This window comes from Oncorhynchus masou, chromosome 18, assembly GCF_036934945.1.
Source record: "Oncorhynchus masou masou isolate Uvic2021 chromosome 18, UVic_Omas_1.1, whole genome shotgun sequence".
Taxonomy (NCBI): domain Eukaryota; kingdom Metazoa; phylum Chordata; class Actinopteri; order Salmoniformes; family Salmonidae; genus Oncorhynchus; species Oncorhynchus masou.
The window spans coordinates 57,829,015-57,852,907 of NC_088229.1; the positions used below are offsets into that span (position 1 = coordinate 57,829,015).

The 23,893-nt window shown below is 41.3% G+C and overlaps 2 protein-coding genes across 5 annotated transcripts; both read left to right on the forward strand.

Moving 5' to 3' along the window:
* Positions 1-241: 241 nt before the first annotated feature.
* On the forward strand, positions 242-12,469 carry rnf40 (ring finger protein 40). 4 transcript variants are annotated; one of them, XM_064923876.1, is made up of 20 exons: positions 242-308; positions 1,402-1,550; positions 1,656-1,823; positions 1,936-2,164; positions 2,419-2,616; positions 3,082-3,203; positions 3,410-3,556; positions 3,924-3,998; positions 4,216-4,335; positions 6,151-6,330; positions 7,005-7,140; positions 7,475-7,596; positions 8,406-8,659; positions 9,653-9,770; positions 9,958-10,107; positions 10,548-10,760; positions 11,063-11,188; positions 11,373-11,513; positions 11,752-11,853; positions 12,001-12,469. In XM_064923876.1, the coding sequence occupies exons 2-20, from the start codon at positions 1,413-1,415 to the stop codon at positions 12,175-12,177; spliced, it is 2,916 nt and encodes a 971-aa protein (XP_064779948.1). In that variant the 5' UTR covers positions 242-308; positions 1,402-1,412; the 3' UTR covers positions 12,178-12,469. The 4 variants fall into 4 exon arrangements, with proteins under 4 accessions (XP_064779948.1, XP_064779947.1, XP_064779946.1 ...); XM_064923875.1 differs by lacking the exon at positions 242-308 and adding an exon at positions 315-812; XM_064923874.1 differs by lacking the exon at positions 242-308 and adding an exon at positions 315-459.
* A 4,194-nt stretch (positions 12,470-16,663) lies between these two features.
* si:rp71-1c10.7 (tumor necrosis factor receptor superfamily member 12A) lies at positions 16,664-23,256 on the forward strand. Its single transcript, XM_064923879.1, has 5 exons — positions 16,664-17,666; positions 20,546-20,644; positions 20,749-20,892; positions 21,063-21,111; positions 21,306-23,256. Exons 1-4 carry the CDS (start codon positions 17,585-17,587, stop codon positions 21,101-21,103), a joined length of 366 nt encoding a protein of 121 aa, XP_064779951.1. The 5' UTR covers positions 16,664-17,584; the 3' UTR covers positions 21,104-21,111; positions 21,306-23,256.
* Positions 23,257-23,893: the final 637 nt, after the last annotated feature.

A 23,893-nucleotide genomic window follows, 5' to 3' on the forward strand; every position in this document is an offset into this window, starting at 1 on the left:
TACATACAACAATGCATATGAAGGGGCTGTAGACTGTAGTGCCATCATGAGGACGGAATGAGACGTGGTGGCATGGACTAAACAATATTTCACATAATTAATCGTATAACACAACGTTCGGATAGTTATTGAATAATGACAAAATGTGTAACGCATGCATTCGATTAGGCATTTAGGTAACTACATAGTAAAAAAACAGCGAGAAACGGACTACAGGACCTTTAATTTGAATAAAACGACTTTCTCATCGGTACACTTACCGTGCCGTACAGGAAACTGCTTAAATAACGTTACCGTCGTCATATCCGGTTAGTGACTATGTTTTACAAATATTTTTTTTGCTGGTGAAGGTTTGTGATAGTTGGTAGTGATCTTTAAATAAAAACGTGTGATTGCATGTAGTAAACATTTCAAAGTGATTCGAGTGCATAGGCCGTATAACTCTAATCTGCTTGCCGGGTAACGTTAGCATTCATTACAATTAGCATTAGCCTGTTAGCTAGCTAGATTCTTTCAAACGTTAGTTATACTAGCTAGTAAAATATACACTGTATAAAAATGTATGTGGACACCCATTCAAATTAGTGGGTTCGGCTATTTCAGCCACACCCGTTGCTAATTCGGCTGTTTCAGCCACACCGGTGTATAAAATCGAGAACATAGCCATATATTCTTCATAGACAAACATTGGCAGTAGAATGGCCTTACTGAAGAGCTCAGTGACTTTCAATGTGGCACCGTCATAGGATCCCACCTTTCCTTCAAGTCTGTTAGTCATTTTTTTTGCACTGCTAGAACTACCCTGGTCAACTGTAAGTGCTGTTATTGTGAAGTGAAAATGACTTAAGGGCAACAATGGTTCAACTCCATATTAATGCACATAATTTTGGAATGAGATGTTCGACCAGCATGTGTCCACATACTTTTGGTCATGTAGTGTACGTTAAGCATGCAACTACTGCTATTTAGGTAGCTAACATGGATAGCTACTCTGCCAAGTTTTGGATGCCCACTTGCAGGTTTACATATTCCACACTTCAGAAATGGGATAGCTAGCAAGTTAGCTAGCGGGACATCCTGGCCTTCATTGAATTGGCATATACAAATCTGAATTAATTTACCAACTTGGGCAATTGTAAGCAATCCACATCAATTATTTGTAGTTGTATACCGAATAGTAGTAAATAGTAGATAGTTTCAGTATCATTTTCTAAATTACACTTCAAAAGTTGGTGACACAATGACAAAACCCTGGTGTTGACACGGGGAAGTGATTAGTCTTGTCATCATAAATATCTCTTCGTAGAGGCCATAGGCAGCTGACAAATGAAGTTGTTGAAATGAAACGCCCCCTTTTCATCGGCTTTGTGTCCTAAAACGGCTGTCACACTTTTGTTGCAGAAGCAGCAACCATGTCTGGCACCGGGGGAGGGAAGCGAGCCTCAGGTGGGGACAGCTCCCCTGGTCCACCTGAGAAGAAGTGTAAAAAAGAGGAAAAGACCACCACCACTCTCATTGAGCCCATACGCATTGGGGGAGTGTCCTCTACGGTTAGTCGTCATCTTTTTGTCCCCCACAACTGGGTCTTGTCTGTGCTTAACCATACAGGAGGGATGTTTTAATTGATCTTCTTTATTATCACGTGACGTCTGCAGGAGGAGATGGACATGAAGGTGATCCAGTTTAAGAACAAAAAGCTGAGTGAGCGTCTGGAGCAGAGGCAGACTATGGAGGATGAGCTGCGGGAGAAGATCGAGAAGCTGGAAAAGCGACAAGCTACTGACGATACCACACTGCTCATTGTGAATCGCTACTGGTCCCAGGTACGTACGTCCTACAATCATTTGCTGCCGTGAAGGAACATAGACATACTCTCAACTTAAAGTGTAACCCCCCCCCACACACAGTCTATTACCCTCTTTCTCTAACTTCCAGTTGGAAGAAAATGTTCACGTCCTGCGCCAACGCATTGACCCCACGGTGGTCCCGGCACCCCCCGCTACTCCTGTTTCTACCCCTACCCCGATGGATTCGGATGGCATGATGATCCCACCACCACCCCCTCCCTCAGCCCCACTCCCAGTGCCAGAACACGAGGAGAAACAGCCTCCACCACCCGACGGTATGGAGATAGCTCGTGAACCACAACAGGACTCGACAACCGGTAAAGAGGATTCCTGCTCTCTCTCTCTCAACCTTTTTCATCTACGCATATCTAGCCTCTGATCAGAAGTAATGATACCTCTGAGTCCATTGCGTTGCCACTGGTAATAACTAGTGTGAGGTAATGGCAACATCAAGCACTAAACTTTTCTGTCACTTATCACTTACTTGTAGGCCGTCTTTGTAAATACGAATTTGACTTGCCTAGTTAAATAAAAAACCCACATCCTAAGTCTTCTCATCCTGACTGTTTAGCCCCTCCGCCCACTACTACCCTCAGTGAGAGTACCAAAGCCTTCCTCTCCACTTTGGACAACAGCAGTGAGGAGGAGCTCAGCCTGCAGCTGCGGGACAGGATGCAGTTCAGCAAGGAGGCCGCTGCCTGCATGGTCTGCGTCTTCGACAGGCTGCACAGCCGCATCGACGGCCTATGCACCCAGATCCTGTCCTCGGGTAACTATTCAGACTCGCTTATCATGACTCTGGAGTTTTTCACTTTCTGTTTGTAGCATCATGTGGGTTCTATATTTAGCATAATTATGTAGGGGGGTTCCCAACTATGACATTCACTCTGGTCCCTAGTGTGACATTCATTCTGGTCCCTAGTGTGACATTCACTCTGGTCCCTAGTGTGACATTCACTCTGGTCCCTAGTGTGACATTCACTCTGGTCCCTAGTGTAACATTCACTCTGGTGCCTAGTGTTACATTCATTCTGGTGCCTGGTGTGACATTCACTCTGGTGCCTGGTGTGACATTCACTCTGGTGCCTGGTGTGACATTCACTCTGGTGCCTCGTGTGACATTCACTTTGATCTCGTGTTAAATTCCTGTAAGTCGCTTTGGATAGAAGCATCTGCTACGTGGCAAATGTAATCATTTGTTGAGTAACCATAGTGACTGTGATGTCTTTGTCAGCGTGTGAGGATGACAGCCAGGAAGAGATGCTCCGTCTGAATCGTACTCTGCTCGAGGAGAATGGCAGACTGCAAGACCTGGCCTCCTCCCTGCAGGGCAGACACCACAAGATGTCTATGGAGGTATGTTACCGCACCCTGTCAAGTATAGTGTGTGTGTGTGTTGGGTATGCCCACATCTCCATAGTGTCGTCTTTCAAGCTTTTGTATCCTCCTCAATGTGAATGTCTGCTCGTTCTCACCGGTGGTAATACATGGCGATTTGTGTGGACTCATCCAACCAATTTCATAATCACATTTTTGCTCTCATCTCTGCTCCTCTTTAACAGTACAACGAGCTTGTGGATAAGGTGACAAGCTCGGAGACCAAGGTTTCTGAGATGGAGACTGCTGTGGAGGATCTACAGTGGGACATCGAGAAGCTCCGTAAGAGGGAACAGAAGCTCAACAAGCATCTGGCTGAGGCATTGGAGCAGGTGTGTGTAATTTGTGTGCGTCGGTGGGTGTGTACTTAATTTACTTTGTGTGTGTAATGGAGCAGGTGTGTGTGTAGTTCTAGTGTCTTGTCATCGCTGATGTCACTCCGTTATGCATCGATGGCCAGCGACAAGGCTGAAGCAGCAGTGCATGCCGTCCATTGAATAGCAGTTGTGTGTGTGTGTGTGTGTGTGTGGGGGGGGTTATTGATGTCCTTCTGTATGTACATGGGTAAAATAATGTCTTGATGTTTTATTGCGGAAATGAGGACTGTAACCACGTCTATATAGCTATTGTAATATGTCTGGGTTTGTGTACTAATGTATGGGCCAAGTTCACTAAACCATCTCTGATTGTTCTGTCCAGTTGACCTCGGGCTACTACACCACTGGCAGCTCAGGGGGGCTACCCGGGGGCCAGATCACCCTCAATATACAGAAGGTGAGTGCAGACCATTGTCCAACCATCCTATTGTCCATTCATCTTTGGGCTTCCCTTCCATCTTGTTTTGATACATTGTTGTTTCCAACCCTGTCATATTTATTTTAATTTTATTTAACTTGGCAAGTCAGTTAAGAACAAATTCTTATTTACAATAATGGCCTAGTGCCCAAAGTGATACAAATTAACTCCATATTGTAATTATTATATCTGTTAGTTTGAGAGCCTGAATGCAGAGTTGGAGCAGAACCAGGAGCTGGCCAACAACCGCATGGCAGATTTGGAGAAACTACAGCAGGAGCTCCAGGAGGCTGTCAGGGAGAGCGAGAAACTCAAGGTACAACAGCATCCCCCTCTGAGGGAATACAAGACAATACGCTGTGCATTCTGTTATGTCAGCTTAACAAAGGAGATGCTCACTATTCAGACAGTCATCAGTCAGATGTTATGTCAAGGATGATTATAATTGTAGAATAGACACAGTGGCTTCAGAAAATATTCATACCCCTTGACTTATTCCAAATGATGTTGTTCCAGCCTAAATTCAACATTGATTAAAACATAAACATCACCCATCTATCTACACACAATATCCCATAATGACAAAGAGAAAACATGTTTTCAAATTTATTCAAAATTCAATGACACTCCAAATTCAGCTCCGGTGCATCCAATTTCCTTTGATCATCCTTGAGATGTCACTACAACTTGATTGGAGTGCACCTGTGGCCAATTCATTTTTTTGGCCAAAGCATGTCAGAGCAGAAGCTATACCATGAAGTACAAGGAACCATGAAGTACAAGGAACTGTCCATAGATCTCTGCGATAGAATTGTGATGAGGCATATATCTGGGGAAGGGTATAAAACAATTTCGACAGTGTTGAAAGTTTCCAAAAGCGCAGTGGTCTCCATCATTGGGAATATATGGCCGTCCGATCAAACTACACAACCGCAAAGAAGGACCTTGGTCATGGAACCCAGTGACCACTCTGACAGAACTACAGAGTTCCTTGGCTTAGATGGGAGAACCTGCCAGAAGGACAACAGACTCTACAGCGCTTCACCAATCTGGGCTTTGATAAAAAAGGCACATGACAGCACACCTGGAGTTTGCAAAAAGGCTTGTGAAAGACTGAAAACATAAGGCAAAATATTATTTGGTCTGATGAGACAAAAATGTAACTCTTTGGCCTGAATGCAAAGCTCTATGTCTGGAGAAAACCAGGCACAGCTCATCACCCATCTAATACCATCCCGACCGTGAAGCATGGTGGTGGTGACAGCATCATAAGGATGGTAAGGATAGAGGGAACAATGAATTGAGCCAAATACTGGCAAATTCTTGATGAGAACCTGCTTCAGAGTGCAAACGACCTTAGACTGGGGGTTGAAGATTTACATTCCAACATGACAATGACCCTAAGCATAAAGCCAAAGCAATGCTGGAATGGCTTCAGAACAAAAATGTGGAAATTGTTGGGTGTGTTAGGTTCTAAGCAATGTTCTAAGTTTAACCCAGACTCTAACAGGTGGAACAGCTTAAGCCCAGACTTGAATCCCATTGAACATTTGTGGAAAGACTTGAAGATTGCTGTTCACCGCAGCTCCCCATCTAACTTAACAGATCGTGTGAAAATCTGCAAGGAACAATGGGAGGAAATCCCGAAATCCAGATGTGCAAAGCTGATACAGACATACACAAGATTATTCAAAGCTGTAATCGCTGCCAAGGTTCTTCTACAAATCATTGACTCCGGTGTCAATTGCTAATTTCTTGAGAATTAAATAAAGAAATCTGTAACATTTTCGAAAAATGTGTTTTTACTTTGTCATTATGGGGTATTGTGTGTAGATCGGTGAGAAAAAATGTACGTTTAGTCCATTTTGAATTTGGGCTGTAACACAACAATGGGGAATAAATCATGGGGTATGAATACTTTCATAAGGCACTGTAAACACTTAAAACAAATGTTAGTGTTTATAATTGTTTTATGTTATGATCACTGAATGTATACTCTGTATGTAATTTCTTGGCCTTGTCTGTTTGCTTTATCCCAAATGAATTGCAGTCATTTAGTTTTTCACCATGTCCCAAGGTGTCTTACAATGTATGGGGGGGGGTTAATTCACTCACTTAACTACCTTTTCAGTTGGACCTGAAAAATATTCCAGAGGATGTGGTGAAAGAGACCGCGGACTACAAGTGCCTGCAGTCCCAATTCTCCCTGCTCTACAACGAGTCTTTGGGGGTGAAGACCCAGCTGGATGAGGCCCGGGCCCTGCTCCTCACCGCAAAGAACGCCCACCTCCGACAGATAGAGCACATGGAGGTCAGGAGCACTGATTTTGCAGAAAGCGGCTATTTAGAAGAAGGTTTTTACTTGCAATGATTATGATCCATGGTTAATTTACCTCCCTTAGTTGAATGGACTGATTGTCGCTCTGCATAAAATAATCTGACAAATTACTGAAGTGTAGGAGGGAGCCACTGATTTTAAAGTAACAAACATTTCAGCGTATCAGATCTGGGTTCAAATAGTATCCCCCCACCCCTGCTTGGGGTACCAGGTGGATGGGTTTTGCAATTTTGGGACTATTCCATTGTTTCCATTGTGCCAGGCACACTCAATCAAGCGCAGCTAAAGTATTTGAAAGAAAACAAATACTATTTGAACCCAGGTCTGGCATGTATATCATGAATACACTAGGAATATATGTGGTTAGAAAGGTATTTTGTACAGCCTGGGTTACAGCGGCCCGGGGAGCTGACTAGCTCTGCATTCCACAATGGTGTGTCATTGCCATGGCTACAGTGCCTTGTGTTTGGGCAAAACATTACCAATTTGGTGTAAGCAGAAACAGACAGGCTCTTTATATGTTTGGAAAGTGGATCGTGTCACAATCAGTAAAAACTGGCCAAAACTAGTCAGGACGTCAGAGGTTTGGTGTGACATTGCCGTTGGACTGCCGCCAACAAAAGCTGTGGCGCTTGTCATCTGTTCAGAGTGACGAGCTGTCCCTACAGAAGAAGCTCCGCACAGAGGTCATCCAGCTGGAAGACACGCTGGCCCAGGTGCGCAAGGAGTACGAGATGCTGCGCATCGAGTTTGAGCAGAACCTGGCGGCCAACGAGCAAGCAGGTAACGTCTCATCTCCACAACACCTCTCACTCCCGAGGCTTGTTTCTATCATTAACAGTTTCCCATAGAAAGCAAAAGTTTCTCAGTGAGAATTTTGAATGGATGATTGTCAGTCTTATTCCTTTTTTCCCCCCACCCTCTAACCAAGGATGTTGACTGTGTTTGGGATGAATGTCCTATCCTGTTATCACTATCCATATTGCTCACTAGTTGGGCGATACTTCACAAGTTTAGCACACGCAGACTACAGTCAGACAAAACAGAGGCTCTGACTGAAACGCACGGTCGTTGTTTCCTTATCAACCCTTCTGTCCCCCTTTGATCTTTCCCTCAGGCCCAATCAACAGAGAGATGCGCCACCTCATCAGCAGCCTCCAGAACCACAACCACCAGCTGAAAGGTGACGTGCAGCGTTACAAGCGGAAGCTCCGAGAAACACAGATGGAGATCAACAAGGTAGGGCGGCGGATCCCGGCAATTTTTCTAACCAGATGACCTGACCAGGTCAGGATAAACTCTGGACTAGAGTGCTGCTACCCGACCTGAGCCCGACAGGGCCCCGACATTATACATCGGGTTAGGGTAGGGCCAGTTTTTTTTATTCATCAGTAACTAGGGTACGGATGGCGCTCGGCTATCACTAAAATTTTGATGCTGAGCCACTTGCTTGTGCTCGGCAGCGCAGTACAGTCATTTCTGACTAAGATAATAACATGCTGTCAGAAGTACTCCATCTTCGTCTAATATAAGACGGGAGAGATTATTTCACAGAAACTAATGGTCCTTGAGTTGTGTCTGAGTTTAGAGTGACCGAAAGTAGCAAACCGCTAACTGCTTTCTCTTGTCTCTTCGTTGAGCAGAGCAACCCAAGCAGATCCGTTGCTATGGATACTCCGACTCAGAGCTGCAATGAGCAGAGTGAGCTGAGTGCAGGGAGCAGCTAATGGATTTACTAATGGAGGAAGTTATTTCTGGTTTCGGGCAGGGCCTTGAATTTGCCAGAATCAATTGGCTTGGGTAGGGTAGTGCTCGCTTAAAATGAATCCCCTTGCAAGACTACTCTGGACCATTATTATAGGCTAACTAGAACCTTGAGTTTGCCCTGGGGAGGTGGTCCGGTCATGTGGTTCAACAAAACTTGCACAATATTTGGTTAGTAGATGAGGATCAACGTGACTTATTTGAATCATGATATTTGCGATGAAAATCAGTGATCCACGCGATTGATGTCCCAAATCCATTTTCTATCCCTGCCCCTATGTCAGTTGCGGTGTCAGAGTGGTGACACTGGGCTTCTGTCATTGGAGGAGCCGGTGAGCGACAGCCTGGAGGTGAAGAAAGAGGAGGATGAAGACCAAGAGGAGGAGAGGAGGAGGGAGCTGGAGAGACAGCGGGCCCGGGAGAGGGAGAGGGAGACTGAGAGGGAACGAGAGAGGGAGCGAGAAAGAGAGCGACAGCGCAGCGAGGAGTTGAAGAGGAAAGATTCGGACACCCTGAAGATGCTGAGGGCGGAACTTAAGTATGTTTTGTTTTTGATTATAGAACCCACAACTCCCATTTTTCATATTATACTGAATAAAGTAGGGGTGTGCAGATCTGTTCATACTCGTATTCGTAATTCGATCCGTTTTATCACACGTGATACTCATTATCAGATTTACTTGTGATCGGAAAACCTGGAAGTGACCTTTAAATGCAGGTAAAGCCTATACCACAAGTGCACATTACTGCACTATCACTCAGAATGCATCTCGGAGCACATCGTTATGTTCCTTCACACATTGTTCAAAGTTAAGAAATGATCCTGACAGTTGAAAATCCATATGATTGACTGACTTATTCTATTCAATTATCAACAAAATAGACTAATATATAATGCGCGGATGGCTACTGCTGCCTGCATTTATTCCAGACCCAGATTTAGTTGAAGGTACTTTGCTTGCCCCGTATTTTTTATATATTTTTTTGCTTTCAAAAGGAGCAAAAATGTTCTCTCCCTACACTTATGCCACAACATTTGTACCATGAAAATTAACTATCTGCATTTGTCATTTTCAAATGGGAAAATGCCTGGGCGAGGAACAAATTATAATAGCAAGCAAGCATGGGCTTCAACTCGCGACATAAAGACAGAGGGAGCGGCAACTTGTTCTAATCCAGTTATGGCAGCAGGCTCAACCCACACCCCGCCCATTTCTTGACAGACAGCCAAACTAGCCAATTGAGTAGTACAATTTATAGTACACAACGCTTCATCCACACTGTTTGAGAGATACGTGCTGGCAGCTGAGAATGACTTTGTCCCCCCCAATCACTGATAATTACAAAAAATACTCATCATAATCATATTCAGGAAATTCACCATATCTGTTAAGGTACTCCTTTTGTCCGATTACTCGGCACACCCCTAAAATAAAATATGCTCTCATATAGTAGAAGACCTTAACACATTGTCTCATTCTAAAGTTAGGTAGTGCTAACTCTTCTACTGTTCATTCTCCTTTTCTCTCAGGAAAGCCCAGGAGTCTCAGAAGGAGATGAAACTACTTTTGGACATGTACAAATCAGCTCCCAAAGAGCAGAGGGACAAAGTGCAGCTTATGGCAGCAGAGCGCAAGTCTAAAGCCGAGGTTATATTTTTAAAAAAAATCAAGAATCTCACATGTAAAGTTAAATGGTATTTGTTGGGTCCTTGTATTCTGTATAATTAAAAAAAAAATTGTCTATAAAATCTTGGTCATAATAAATTATGAGGTGGTAGATTGCCTATGTGTTTGTCCATGTGTTACATATAAATCCCTCCCCCCCGCGTCCCAGGTGGATGAGTTGCGGGTGCGTGTCCGAGAGCTGGAGGAGAGGGAGAGGAAGGAGAGCAAGAAGCTGGCTGATGAGGATGCTCTCAGGAAGATCCGTGTGGCAGAGGAGACAATCGACCATCTACAGAAGAAGCTCACTGCCACCAAACAAGTACTGTATATCCACTACACAATCAAAGCTGTTGCAGAGTTGTTGAATATGTTAAATGTCACAATTGCAGTGGGTTTGTCTTGGCTTTGCCATTGCTTTTTATTTATTTTTACCAGGGATTTGAATGGAATTTGGTTTCTTAAGCAATCTCGATGCCAATAAGTGAGGTGTTACGATGCTATTCAGTGGTATTTGAATTACATTACATGAGGTGTCATTGTGAAGTCAGTTGATACATGTTAGTTACAATTACATTGTGTGATCCGTTCGGGATACTGTGTGACCTAATGTGTTTTCATCCGCCGTATTGTACCAGGTCTCTCAAAGAGATTTGACCTCAATTCAATTAAACTACATAACTGACAGTAAAATGGAAAAAAACTGAACAAATGCCAACTCTATTCCAACCTCCCCCTCCCGTACCGCTCCATTCTGTCCAGGAGGAGGAGGCCCTACTGAGTGAGATGGACGTGACGGGCCAGGCCTTTGAGGACATGCAGGAGCAGAACAGCCGGCTGATGCAGCAGCTGAGGGAGAAGGACGACGCCAACTTCAAGCTGATGTCGGAACGCATCAAGTCCAACCAGATCTACAAGCTGCTGAGGGAGGAGAAGGAGGAGCTGGCTGACCAGGTGCTCACCTTCAAGACCCAGGTGAGAGCGACTGTGGAGGATGAACTTTCAGCATCGTGTGTGTTTATTTTCAGGGCAACTTACAAAGCGGTGGATGTAAAACAGGTGCGTAACTCATTCATTCGGCAAGGCAGACTGTTTTATTTATTAAGAGACCCATGGTTAAAAAAATAGCATATCTTGGGCTGCATGTTGTTCATTCCTGATGACTATTGAAATAAAAAAATAAAAAAACATTTGATTGTAGTACTGATAATGCTTGTATTTCTGAGCTAATGAGGAAAAAGGTCTGGTTGATTGGTTCCCCTTGCTGTCTGTCACAGGTGGAAGCCCAGTTATTGGTTGTACAGAAGCTGGAGGAGAAAGAGGGCATCCTCCAGAGCTCACTGACCAATCTGGAGAAAGAGTTAGGAGTTCGCATACAAGCACTAGAACTCAACAAGAGGAAGGTAGCAAAACAATACCACTTACAATTTTAAACTCCCCTTCTTCCACAGTTACCTTACCAATACTACTACTCATAGTACTACTACTTTTACTATTGGTATTGTAATAATATCACAAAAAGGGAATAACAATACCACTGTTATTAAGGACAATACTATCTGAGTGCCTCTTGCCCCTCCATCTCAGGCGGTGGAGGCAGCCCAGCTGGCTGAGGACCTTAAGGTGCAGCTGGATCACACCCAGTCCAAGCTGAGGAAGATCCAGGTATCTGTGTCTGAGAACCGCAACGCCAGAGAGCGGGAGTTGGGCAACCTCAAAAGAGCGCAGGTACACACCACTACTAACAAGTCTGTCCTTTCCACATATGTATCCTTTATTTAACCAGGTGAGTCTCATTTTGTAAACGTGAATGTCTTCTCTTTTTTTTTCCCCCGAGGGAGCCCTGACGTTAATTTGTCAAACCCCTAAAAGCCTTCTGTGGGAAAGTGTCATTTTGAGTGTGAATGTTAACTGTCGTTTTAGTCTAGGCTCCTAAAGTATTCAACTGTGTCTGGCTGACTTATAGGAGGACCTGTCCAGGCTACGACGAAAGCTGGAGAAGCAGAAGAAAGTGGAGGTGTACACTGATGCTGATGAGATCCTGCAGGAGGAGATCAACCAGTATAAGGTAATTAAACAAATACACACATCTTGATGGCCCGGCCTTGCTTTTGTTCGATCAGTTACATGTGAGAAGGTTCACATGTTGCGGTACATGGGTGACACTTTATTTTACAGCGTTAACTGTACATTTTCTGTACTCCACACCTGGCAGGCGAAGCTGCGTTGTCCGTGCTGCAACACCCGCGACAAGGAGACGGTGCTCACCAAGTGTTTCCACGTTTTCTGCTACGAGTGTCTGAAGACGCGCTACGACACCCGACAAAGGAAGTGCCCCAAGTGCAACTGTGCCTTCGGGGCCAACGACTTCCACCGCATCTACATCACCTAACTGCAGAGGAAAAGAAGAGGACAGGGATAAGGGAGGGGAGGAAGAAAAGAAAAAATGGATGGAAGTGAGTGTGGTTGGAGAGCTTAGTTTTGTCTTTCTCGAAGGACTTTCTTATATTACGTCATTGCCGGTTGGTGCTAGTGACCAAACAGATAGTTGTGACTGAGTGAGTCTAAAAACCGAAGTGCACATACCAAGGTATTCATACTTCTGGATACTGTTTTTGTTTTTCTGTCACATCTTTGTTTTTGGATCAAGTCTTGCCCATGTGGTAATTAAATATTTAACTAGGTCGTTGTAGTGGCCCTGTATGATTTGTTTACACTTCCGTTAAAAGTTGGTGGTCATTTAGAAATGTCCTTGTTTTTGAAAGGCAAGCATATTTTTTTTGTCCATTTTAAAATAACATCAAATTGATCAGAAATAGTGTACATATTGTTAATGTTGTAAATTACTATTGTAGCTGGAAACAGCTGATTTTAAAAAGAATTTTTTTTATTATGGAATATCTACATAGGCGTACAGAGGCCCATTACCAGTAACCATCACTCCTGTGTTCCAATGGCACGTTGTGTTAGTTAATCCAAGTGTATAATTTTTAAACGCTAATTGGTCATTAGAAAACCCTTTTGCAATTATGTTAGCACAGCTGAAAACTGTTGTTTTGCTTAAAGAAGCAATAAAACTGGCCTTCTTTAGACTAGTTGAGGATCTGGAGCATCAGCATTTGTGGGTTCGATTACAGGCTCAAACTGGCCAGAAACAATTACCTTTCTTCTGAAACTCGTCAGTCTATTCTTGTTCTGAGAAATGAAGGCTATTCCATGCGAGAAATTGCCAAGAAACTGAAGATCTCGTACAACGCTGTGTACTACTCCCATCACAGAACATTGCAAACGGGCTCTAACCAGAATAGAAATAGGAGTGTGAGGCCCCGGTGCACAACTGAGCAAGAGGACAAGTACATTAGAGTGTCTAGTTTGAGAAACAGATGCCTCACAAGTCCTCAACTGGCAGCTTCATTAAATAGTACCCGCAAAACACCAGTCTCTATGTCAACAGTGACGAGGCGACTCCGGAATGCTGGCCTTCTCGGCAGAGTTGCAAAGAAAAAGCCATATCTCAGACTGGCCTATAAAAATAAAATATTAAGATGGCAAAAGAACACAGACACTGGACAGAGGAACTCTGCCTAGAAGGTCAGCATCCTGGAGTCGCCTCTTCACTGTTGATGTTGAGACTGGTGTTTTGCTGGTACTATTTAAAGAAGCTGCCAGTTGAGGACTTGTGAGGCGTCTGTTTCTCAAACTAGACACTAATGCGTCCAGCTACAATAGTCATGTACAACATTAACAATGTCTGTACTGTATTTCTGAGCAATTTGATGTTATTTGAATGGACAAAAAATGTGATTTTCCTTTAAAAAAAACAAGTACATTTCAAAGTGACCCCAAACTTTTGAACGGTAGTGTACATTGACTTCCCCAGAATCGACCTTGACAAACACCTGTATGTGCTTGTTTCCAGTATTCTAAGAAAAGACCACTCTGAAGAACTGAGATTCAATCTCTGGATGCAAGTCTAGTTGAGTTGTGTACAAATGCGACTCAATTCAGTAAAAATGGACTTTCTTTCATTATCGTAACGATCACGTGATGTTCCTGTGCAGAGATTTCACCAGATAATACTGCAGCGCTTTGACATTGACATTTTTTTTGCCACTTGTACTTCAGACAAGTAGGACAGATTTATTTTTTGGGGTCAGAAAGCTCAAGTCACCAAAGAGGGATACTTAAAATTGTCGTATGATTCAAGGAACCACTTTACAATATAAAAATGACCATTGTTGCTACCGTATAGAGAATCAGACAAATGTAGGCTACCCTGCATTATGGGCTTCATTGCATATTCAAGCCTGTCTCAAAATAGAACACTGCCCCTTTTAGATGCACCTGGAGGATGACTGGCAACCCTTAAATAGCCCCCCAAAATATTGCACAGTTACAATTCCAAACGAATACTTTTTGTCTTTAATAAATAATTGACTAATTTAATGAATCGGGAATCAAATGGCTACAGTAGGTTTCTTAAAAGAACGGTAACTAACGAAGACATGTTTATAACATTGTAAGGCTGAAATATTCAGGTTTCAGTGGAGGTTTATTGACCGCACTGTTCAACCAATCCAATAAATGTGGAGGAAGAGTTAAGATGGAATGTCACCTTGTTAACATCCAAAAGCGCAAGTCACTTCCCAGGCTCTTTCCATTTCACCTGAAACCCGAACATCCGGCGGAGGCTACTATGAAGCTATTCTAAGATTTTAACATCAGAATGACATGGCCAATGTTGAATAGAGGGGGTATACCAGCTTTCCAATGGTGTTAGATTTATTCCTCAACTTCCAATAATAAATACATTTCAGATATGCTATCCCCAAAATAATCATTTGGTTGTGTTTATAAAGGTCTTTCGACAGAGTTTTAAATTTATTTTTTAAGAACACAGCATTTTCATTCATTTATTTTACTGTAGGCTATCTGTAAAAATGAGGGGGGAAAAACCACAAAGCACCACAATTGAAGTGTTAAGTCATCACACAGAAATCCATTATAAGTACGTTTTGGAGGGTCTTATACAGCCCGGTGCAGTCCAAATTGTGTGTTTCCTGTGTTTTGTATCATTGTATAACAGCTGATGAAACAAACACTGTAAAAGTGTGAACAAAATTGATGTTTTCTGATAGTTCCTGCTTGAAAATACAATATACACAGGACCTTCAAATCAGCCTGTTTGCATGAGTGGGAGTTTCTGCTTGCCTGGTGGGAAATTGGTTAATAAACCAATAACAAAGAGAGTTCCAAACCTCTGCTAATAACAGCAAGTATTTCCCTCCCCACTTAGACCACTCCCATACAGTCTTATTTAACAAAAAATCTTGCTTAAGAAAGTTTTTTGCAAAAAATATTGTTGTTCATTTTAATGGAAAACTGTTACAGTAAGGTACTTGTTATCCAGAAATGATTTGATGTTGACATAAACATGGCTGAATTGGAACTTTAAAAAAAAAAGTGACAAAGAAAATGTATTTCAAAAGAACAGAGTAAAATATTTTCAGTTTTATTTTATTACTAGAAGTTGTTGCTTAGTAGCCTCGGCCATGCTACCTCCAGTACTCTGTGTGGAGTGCATGGAACAGTGTTTTTGGTTGGGAAAAGTTCTATTTTGAAATAGAGCTCATCTCGGGTTATTTGGCAAATAAAGGTCTTTCTGATAGATAAAAATGACCTGCAAGAACCTGTAGGATGATTAGAAAATACTGCTTTTTGGTGAAGCTTAGTTAATTACAAACGCTTCAATGTTTCTCTGTCTCTCCTCGGGCCCAAGCACATTGGCACAGATTCAATGATGCGCACAACATTACATTTCCAGGATTTTCATGACCGTACCTGTGTGCTGACCAACAATTAGCTATAACTGGGCAAATAACTCCCTAACCAGCAAGGAATATCCACAAATGTGCACGTGGCTACAGATAGATCTGCTCAAAAGCACATTCTTATTCAAATTATTTTTGTTGATATTGTGATGATTATTTTTACATTTATTTTTTTTAACACATCTTCTGCTTTTCTGACACATTTATTTACTTGCCCCGGACAATCTGAAACTCAAGCCTCACTATTGTCAATAGGAAGCAATCGACACAAAGTAGGCAGTTGTTATTTTGTCTCAGAATCAGCACAGAGAAAGGAGTGTTAAGTATCACCTTGGGCTAGATCTTCGTGTGTTAAGCCAGTTATGACCAATCCTCTTGCTACCACCTAGTGACTCAGTCACACACAACATCTGCAGGTTTTAGTGCCTCAATACTGATGACATCATTTCAGTGGAATAGTCAGCTCATGAGTGTCATACTAAGTGGGCTGTCCCATCCAAGTCCTCCAAGACTACTTTGTTAAAGTTTACTTGTACATTAGTCACAAAACATCTGTTACAACCATATAATAAGCCTTTAATGGAACCTCTGAACACCATTTTCCTCTGTTCTGATTATGATAGCAGTATAATGAGAGCTTGGTAATGCGTTTGAAGTTAGCTCCTGTGAGAACTAAAATCATAACCGGCCTCAAAAAACCACAGTGAGACTCTGGTGATCTAAAGTCAATGGCAAAAAACATGTTATTTATTGGTTCAAAATAAGACCTCTATGATATTTTGATGTTATGTTGTGTCTGGGTATTGGGATTGGTATAAATGAGTAGAGAGTGTGGGCTCTGATTGTGTGATATGAACATGCATGTCATTCGGAACATACTAGTGATCATTTTGTATTTCACAGTGTAGAAGTTGTTTTCCTAGTAAAAACTTGAACTGGTGCATCATGAGTTGAATGTTGAATACATTTCCTCATCTTAGGGTTTTCTGACCTCTTCTCAACATTTTGGGAGGTCAATAATGGGAAAGCATTTGATCTTGCTAAAAAAGCAGAAGTATCAAATGTGCACGAGTCTGCGAGTGTTGCAGTTCCCACTTGTGCGCCTAACATTTGGTTGCCCAATACTGTATATAGGAGGAGGGGTTTTGCGTTGTGTTTTTACAGATGTTGCTCCTTCCTGAGGATGGTAAAAAAAAAGCTCCTTTGACAGTCAAGTGTTACATTTGCATACAACCATATGACCATACAAAATAATATATACCATACATGTATACAACAAATATGAGATGGTGAGATTTAAAAAATAATGTTTAAAAAAAAAAACACCTACTCGTGAACCAAGATGAGGATCCCCCTCTGTAATTGTATTCATTTCCCTGTAGTTTCTCAGAAAAATACCACTTTGCATCACAAAAGTTCCTCTTCTGTGAAGTTTTAAACAACCCTGAACATATTCAACCCCATTGTAAAGTGCTTTTCTTCACTGCTTATGGGATCCATATGCAACTGCCGGATACTTGTATTTTTTGGCAGTGCTCAGTGAATGACGTGACAGGCGTGGTAATAACAATGAGAACACAATTAATTCCAGATCTTTACAGACTTTGCACTCCGAAGTTGGCTAAGGGAAAATCAAAAAGGGTGCGGTCATGGTATTTTAGTTCTGCTGGTTCAAATATACATATTGTGAATGATCATTGACATTTTTCGCTTTACTACAATAAACGAAAGTAAAATGTTTTATCATTCTAAAGTTTCCTGCCTGTCCGGACGGCAGTACTCAGAATGTGAGTACAGTACATAGGAAATGACTCATAGGAGTTGAACTGTTAGCGTGGGTGTGTACTCTATTAAAACAAGGCTCAGACTACTCCGGGTGACTCATTGTGAGGCTAGCTTTTCCATGGTGAAAAACAAAACGGGCTTTTCATCAGATGAACTTTCTGGAATTTCGTTTATACAAGAAACATGGCTTCAAACATTATCTGTGCACTTTGTGGACTTGTCATTGCGACTGTAGCGAACCTAAACGGCGCGAACGGGCAACAAAGTAAGTAAAATATTTTTAATTCAACTTGTATGGATATAGATGAACTTGAATCATATGAAGTATTATATTTTGATCTATGTAAGGCAAAGAAAAATGCTTATATACTTTTCGAACTCAATACTATATTTTAAATGCGAAGAGACGTTATTTTATCAAACTTTTAATCGCATGGGAATTCGTGTTTCATTGACCATCATGGAATCATCGCATGGCTACTCAAATGGAGTCGGATAAAAGAAAGGGTTGCTTATGGAGTTGCTTCCTCTACCAGCTGCCTTCTCACCGGTTCCGCATTCCAATCGCCTTATTTCACTCCATCCATGCCCATGGGTGAAAAGGACAGACCTGATTGATGGGGACACTTTTATAGTTGGCAAATCATTATAATTTCTTTCCTTTCTTGAGGGGTAAAAGTAAAGTAAAATTGTGGACTCTTGACAATATAATTCTTCCTATTCCCAGCACAAGAAGAATTCCTTTGAGGTTATTTTCTAGGGTGGCTCTTATTGCTGAGTGGACATCAGACAAAACTGTGTTATGTCTTAAATGCATGTGAGACTGTTTCGTTATTGACCAGGGCAACAATATAGCTAATGCTGAAATGGGGTTTCATCCAGGCCCCACTGGTGAATTTAGGATTTTGCAGGTGGTGATGCTGTCACCCAAAATGTGTTGTTTGCTTATGTTCACACATCAATTTTAACATTACCAGTCCTGGAAGTCAGACACAGATGAGAAATCCACAGCAATTCCCGATAACATGCACAATCTGCTTCTTCATGAATAGTATTTTACCATGGAAACTCCAACTGATTGTTTGATACTGTAGATTTAATGCAAGTGTTGACTTGTCTCCAATTTCCTGCACACCTTTTTGTCTTACATCATTGTGCCACTCAGTTCTGACCTTTATGCTATTGTTTCATTTCGTTTCAAAGCAGCTGATGGGCAATTCCACGGAACACCACTCCAACGCTGATTTTTCACTTTCAAATGTATGCCAAGCAAAAGCCGTTGATGCACAAGGACAACATTGTACATTGAACCATTTACATACAACATTTCACAACAACACATTTACTGGAAGAACTGTGCAGATGCAAAGTTTGGTAACAGAATTGCAGCAAAATTTCCCTCCGTTTTTTTTATGCGACCAAATTTTCCAGAAACTGTTAAATATCTGCACCGGAATTAAGATTCAAAGATATCTGCAGAACGAATGGGGTATCAGCTATTACATGACACCTTGAGTTAGAAAAAAACTATTTTGGTTATTAAACTTTAGTAAGTGAAGTGGATTTACATCCGTTAACAGAATTATGGTAATGGATTTGTATCATGGGTCTGTACTACACAGAAATGCAGAATTATGCATTCTCTTCATGTTGATGTATCCTGAAAAAGGTACACAAAGGTAGAAATACGCAATATCATCCGTGTCATATATGGGTAATATTCTACACACTCGCTATTATTCTAAAAAGATCCGCCCCCAAACAAGACCCAATTTGGTTGGTCCGGACCAGACCAAATCTGAACCAATCATGGACGTCCATGTTTCACAAGTTTGGACATCACAGTACAGCACAATAAAGTACAGTAAAGTATAGTTCAGTACAGTACATTATACTGTCCTCTACTCTAATGTACTCTACTGTACTGTACTATACTTCTCTTTACTGTAATCTACTGTGCTTTACTATACTCTACTTATCTTTGCTGTACTGTACTCTACTCTACTTCTCTGTACTCTATTGTACTGTACTCTACTGTAAAACATAAACATCTATGATTGGTTCAGATTTGGTCCGGTAACAAACCATTTTCTCAAAGTACATTGTCCATGTGGTTTATATGATGAATGACAAAGTCACAAATCACTGGCGAGACCTCTAACCACCTGTGTGGCCTTCGAGCTCAAGGAAGAGGAAACTGTATTGCATTGATACTCTACATCACTTCAATGAGTGAAGCTATTGACGTGGAGATGTCAAACCTGACAAGCAGTGTCAGAGTAACCCTAACTCTGTAAAGTAACGGTTTTTCATCACATGAACTATGTTAAGTGCTGTGATCACTACATTGAATTTACCATCAGGCTTTATTCTTTACCGAGTTGAATTAACATTGCAGACCCTTTATTCCGTACTTAATCACCTTAGATATAAATTGACACATGCCTCTTCGAAATGAGTCTGGTACTGCTGTCTGTGGGTTCTCGAAAAGGATATGAGGTTTCCGGTGTAGTGTCTCTCAGGGGACACACTGTAGACATTTTCTATCCAGTCTGTGTCTTGTATGTCTGTCAGTTCACTGCTGTTATGGTAATGTTTACTCCCAGTCTCACCACACCTTCTCTAGAAGTCAAACACACCAAAACAATGTGTCAGAACCTCATCTTGATAACACACATCCTGCCATTCACACACAGCGTCTCACCATGCTTGCGCACGCAAAGCCAATGAGTAATGTTGATTTGCATATTTAGTGCATCAGTACGAGAAAATCAAAGGAATTCCCCAACTCATTTCATAAGAAGAGGAAGCACACAGTTTCTCGGATCTTCTCTATTTCTTTGGATTTGATGTCATACGATTTCTTTATCATTGGGCAAAAACAATTCCTTTCTCAAAACATCTACAATAAGATAAATCATATTTAGGTTGCTGTCTAAGGACTATTCAGGCAGATCCGTTGTTCTCATTGACCAATGTTGAAGGGAAATAATATATACTCTCTCTTCCAATAGTTAATTTGTTTTGGTGAGGTAGAGGAACATTTCCCAATGAGCAAATTGAGTCACAAATTGTTGTCATTCAAACGGGTAAAAGCTGTAAGAGAATTAAGCATTGTCTCTCCATTTGATGTTTTTCTCACAGACCTATGCAGTAGTTCAGAGTTCTGGAGTTCGGACATAGACCAATGCGTATCCTGCTCATCGTGCAAGCAGTATCCAAAGACACCTTCGTGTAACACTTGTAAGTCAAATCCTTATCTAAGGAACATTAAACCTTTTATATCCTACAGCTAAATCATGCCCATGCTTAATTGTATGCCTTCGACCAATATGTCCCCTATTCAGGCACATTTACCAAGGAAAGATCTGATGTCTGGAGACTGGCAGCCATTTCCAGCTTCTCTGTGCTGGCAGTTATTCTGGTCGCTGCAGTATTGATCATTGGAGTCATGGTGCATCGACGCAAGGCACAGAAGAGGCCCCTCCGTGGTAGGGCTCAAGGCTACCATCTCATGATAAACTAACATTGTCGGTCATGAAACGTATTGTAGCACGATGATAGAGGCACACATATGTTTGTAGCATTAAGACACATTGACCTCTTTGGGTTCTGGTGAAAATACATAAAAGAAAATCAGCATCGTCTTCTTGTTCTGCAGAACCCATTGAAGAGACAACGGGACCTCTTTACCAAGCGTAAACATTTCAGTAAGTGCGCGTTCCTCAAATTTGTTGATGTGTGACTAGTCGATGATAACGGCTGTCAATTATTATACATAATTACATATGTAAGTAGCCTACATAAGTATATGTAAATATTTCTGTACGAGTTGTAATTATGTTTTGAAATAATGGGGATGTTCAGAGGGAATTAACTAACAAATCTCTCATTACTTCCTCAGCCTCATCTTCCTTCTGACATTGATGTGACAGAACCAAGGGAACATCTTTGGATGACCAACCGAAACAGAATCATTTTTGTACAATGGATTATACTCTGACCACAGGGTATTATTTGAGTGGAGTTTGACCATTTAATTTATTATACTGTTAGTAAAGATGTGTTCACATACACTCAGTGTGTTACGGAACGGAGCTCTCACATAGAACTGTGTTAACAAGCGCTGTCAATCCCCTACCTTGTCTGCAGTCAGACTGTACTCTGAGTAAGACAATGTAGTTCGTAAAGAGTATCTCTCACAGCTCTTTTTGAAATGATGGCCTTTGAGTAGTGATGCTCGGTTGAGCTTGTCTAGATATTCCAATAATCTATCTATCGATAAGTAAGTTGTTCAATCAATAAGTAGTTTAAAAAACAGTAGTGAACATGAGACACATCTTGGATGTTGTGGATTTCCAACCATTGCTGTCAATGCTTGAACACCTATTGTTTTATTGTAGCTTATGAGGACGAATACCAACTACCGAACTGCCTCGACTTGCCATCAGCAGGATAAAAGTGAATACAGCACAATCGTGCTTCCTGGGCCAGGTTTCACATACTGCACTTCTATGAGAGTAACATTTCTATTTAACATCCTCGTGATAATGAAAAGTAAAAGGGAAATGTTAGATTATAAATTCATGTTGGGCACATTTTGGCAATTTGAATGTACTTTTAGGGCAATTTATCCAGTCTGTGTTTCCATGTAGGAACTATATGCACTTAGAGCTAGTTGTTTTTTAACTCATCATTTTTAAAGGAGTAGAATTATTTTAACAGTATCGTGCACTGTACTCTCTAGGATCTTCCAATCAAAGAGGCAAAGGGGAAAATAAGTGAACTGATTATGAAACTGCGTATTGGACATTCTTACACAGGTCATTTAACCATTATACTGTAGTATGTGTGTATGCAGGATAAGTAGTATAACACAGGGGCTTGCAAACTGTCGTGATGGAAAAGTTCAAGGTGGTCCAGAATCCTGTGGGAATGTGTTTGTATAGTTCAGGGATGGGCAACTTTGATGGGGGTGGGGGCCACAAAAAAATCTGAACACATCATGAGGGGCCACAGTTGTGCCGCCACCCAATTCTACACATTTCGCAACATGGTTGTGAGAAATGTTTGCAGTTTTAATTATATCTTACTGAGACTGACTAACAAAATCAATGGGGCCCCACCTCCAGGTGGTAATTTGACCACGATTACTACAAGTTTAGATAGCTGGGCGCTAGACTAATTTACCAATCTAAAAAATGTTAGCTGACATGGACTAATTGAGGAACAAGAAAAACTGCTGATGCACAACCAAATTTCTAAATGGCACCTTGTGTATTCTACTATTCTAACTCGCAACAGTAAGTTGAGACCCTGACTAAGCCCTTCCACCTGTTGCCAATCCCTGGTATAGTTTATACTGTTTTTTTCTTCTTTTTGCAATTAAATCCATTCCCGATGGATAAATAGGGAAACCTTAGCATTGTGCTCTCCACAGTTGAAACAATGGAGATGAGTCAATGCTTGTGTGACTTTTTTTTTAACACTATTAGACACTGACTGCCAACCCAGGAAGGAACATTGCAGTTTAGGGAAAAACAAACTGAACCCTATTGAAATGTATAACCATGGTATAACTGTGTACTCATCTTCAAACTAACTCAGAGCACAATTTTAGGGCTTGTGTGTCAGGATAATGTGGGTGGCTGAATATGACTTAATTCATATTACTGACAATATTACTTTCTTATCAATATTAAGTGGATATGTATACCAGCAGCAAGAAAAGGGTCATTGGACAGTTTTTATACAGATATTGTTTTCATATCTATTTATTTTGAATTATATATTTTCTAATGTTTATAGTTACATGTGGTAACAGCTAAATGTATGAATAAATACTGACGAAGGGACACCTGTAAAGTTGTTTGTAAAACCTCTGACACCAGCTGACCAATTAGATTTGTTACTGAGCAATCATTTAGGGCTCTATTCAATCTATCGGTGAAGTGGTACAGATTGTGCAATAGCAGTGTAAAGGTCATTTCAGATTGAGCTGTCATATGCAGCATTTACCATGAATGCAGTCTCCGCTAACGCAGAAACATAGCCTTTAAATTTCAATGCTAAACTTCCGTACTTGGATTGAATATTGCCCTAGTGAATGTACTTTGTCTGTTTGGGTTATGTACATGAGTTAGTGTAGTAATAAGCATTGTTACAAATGAACTGACTTTTGTGTTATATAGAATAAAATTATGAATCCCATTGATTTGTTGATGTATAAACTTTATGGCCTAGATTCAATCCGTAGCGCAGATAAGCCACGCTATAGCACGATTGAAATTTAAAGGCAATAATCCCGCAGTCACCTTCACCGTAAACGTTGCATATGTCAACTCAATCTGAAATTACCTTTACATTTAAATTGTGCTATAACACGAACCCTCCGCTCTACGGATTGAATCTCGCAAAGTTGTTCAACAACTGTCCAAATGCACACATTTTGCACTCACGACAACCATGTACTGTGTTGCATGGATAGAGGCT

What these genes read in the sequence shown, in the direction of transcription:
- rnf40 (XM_064923876.1), top strand. Translation starts at nt 1,413, where the DNA reads ATGTCTGGCACCGGGGGAGGGAAGCGAGCCTCAGGTGGGGACAGCTCC. An exon ending in ACCACAAGATGTCTATGGAG is followed by an intron (nt 3,204 to 3,409) that starts GTATGTTACCGC and finishes CCTCTTTAACAG; the next exon opens with TACAACGAGCTTGTGGATAA. An exon ending in TCACCCTCAATATACAGAAG is followed by an intron (nt 3,999 to 4,215) that starts GTGAGTGCAGAC and finishes TATATCTGTTAG; the next exon opens with TTTGAGAGCCTGAATGCAGA.
- si:rp71-1c10.7 (XM_064923879.1), top strand. Translation starts at nt 17,585, where the DNA reads ATGGCTTCAAACATTATCTGTGCACTTTGTGGACTTGTCATTGCGACT. An exon ending in CGGCGCGAACGGGCAACAAA is followed by an intron (nt 17,667 to 20,545) that starts GTAAGTAAAATA and finishes TTTTTCTCACAG; the next exon opens with ACCTATGCAGTAGTTCAGAG. An exon ending in ACAGAAGAGGCCCCTCCGTG is followed by an intron (nt 20,893 to 21,062) that starts GTAGGGCTCAAG and finishes CTTGTTCTGCAG; the next exon opens with AACCCATTGAAGAGACAACG.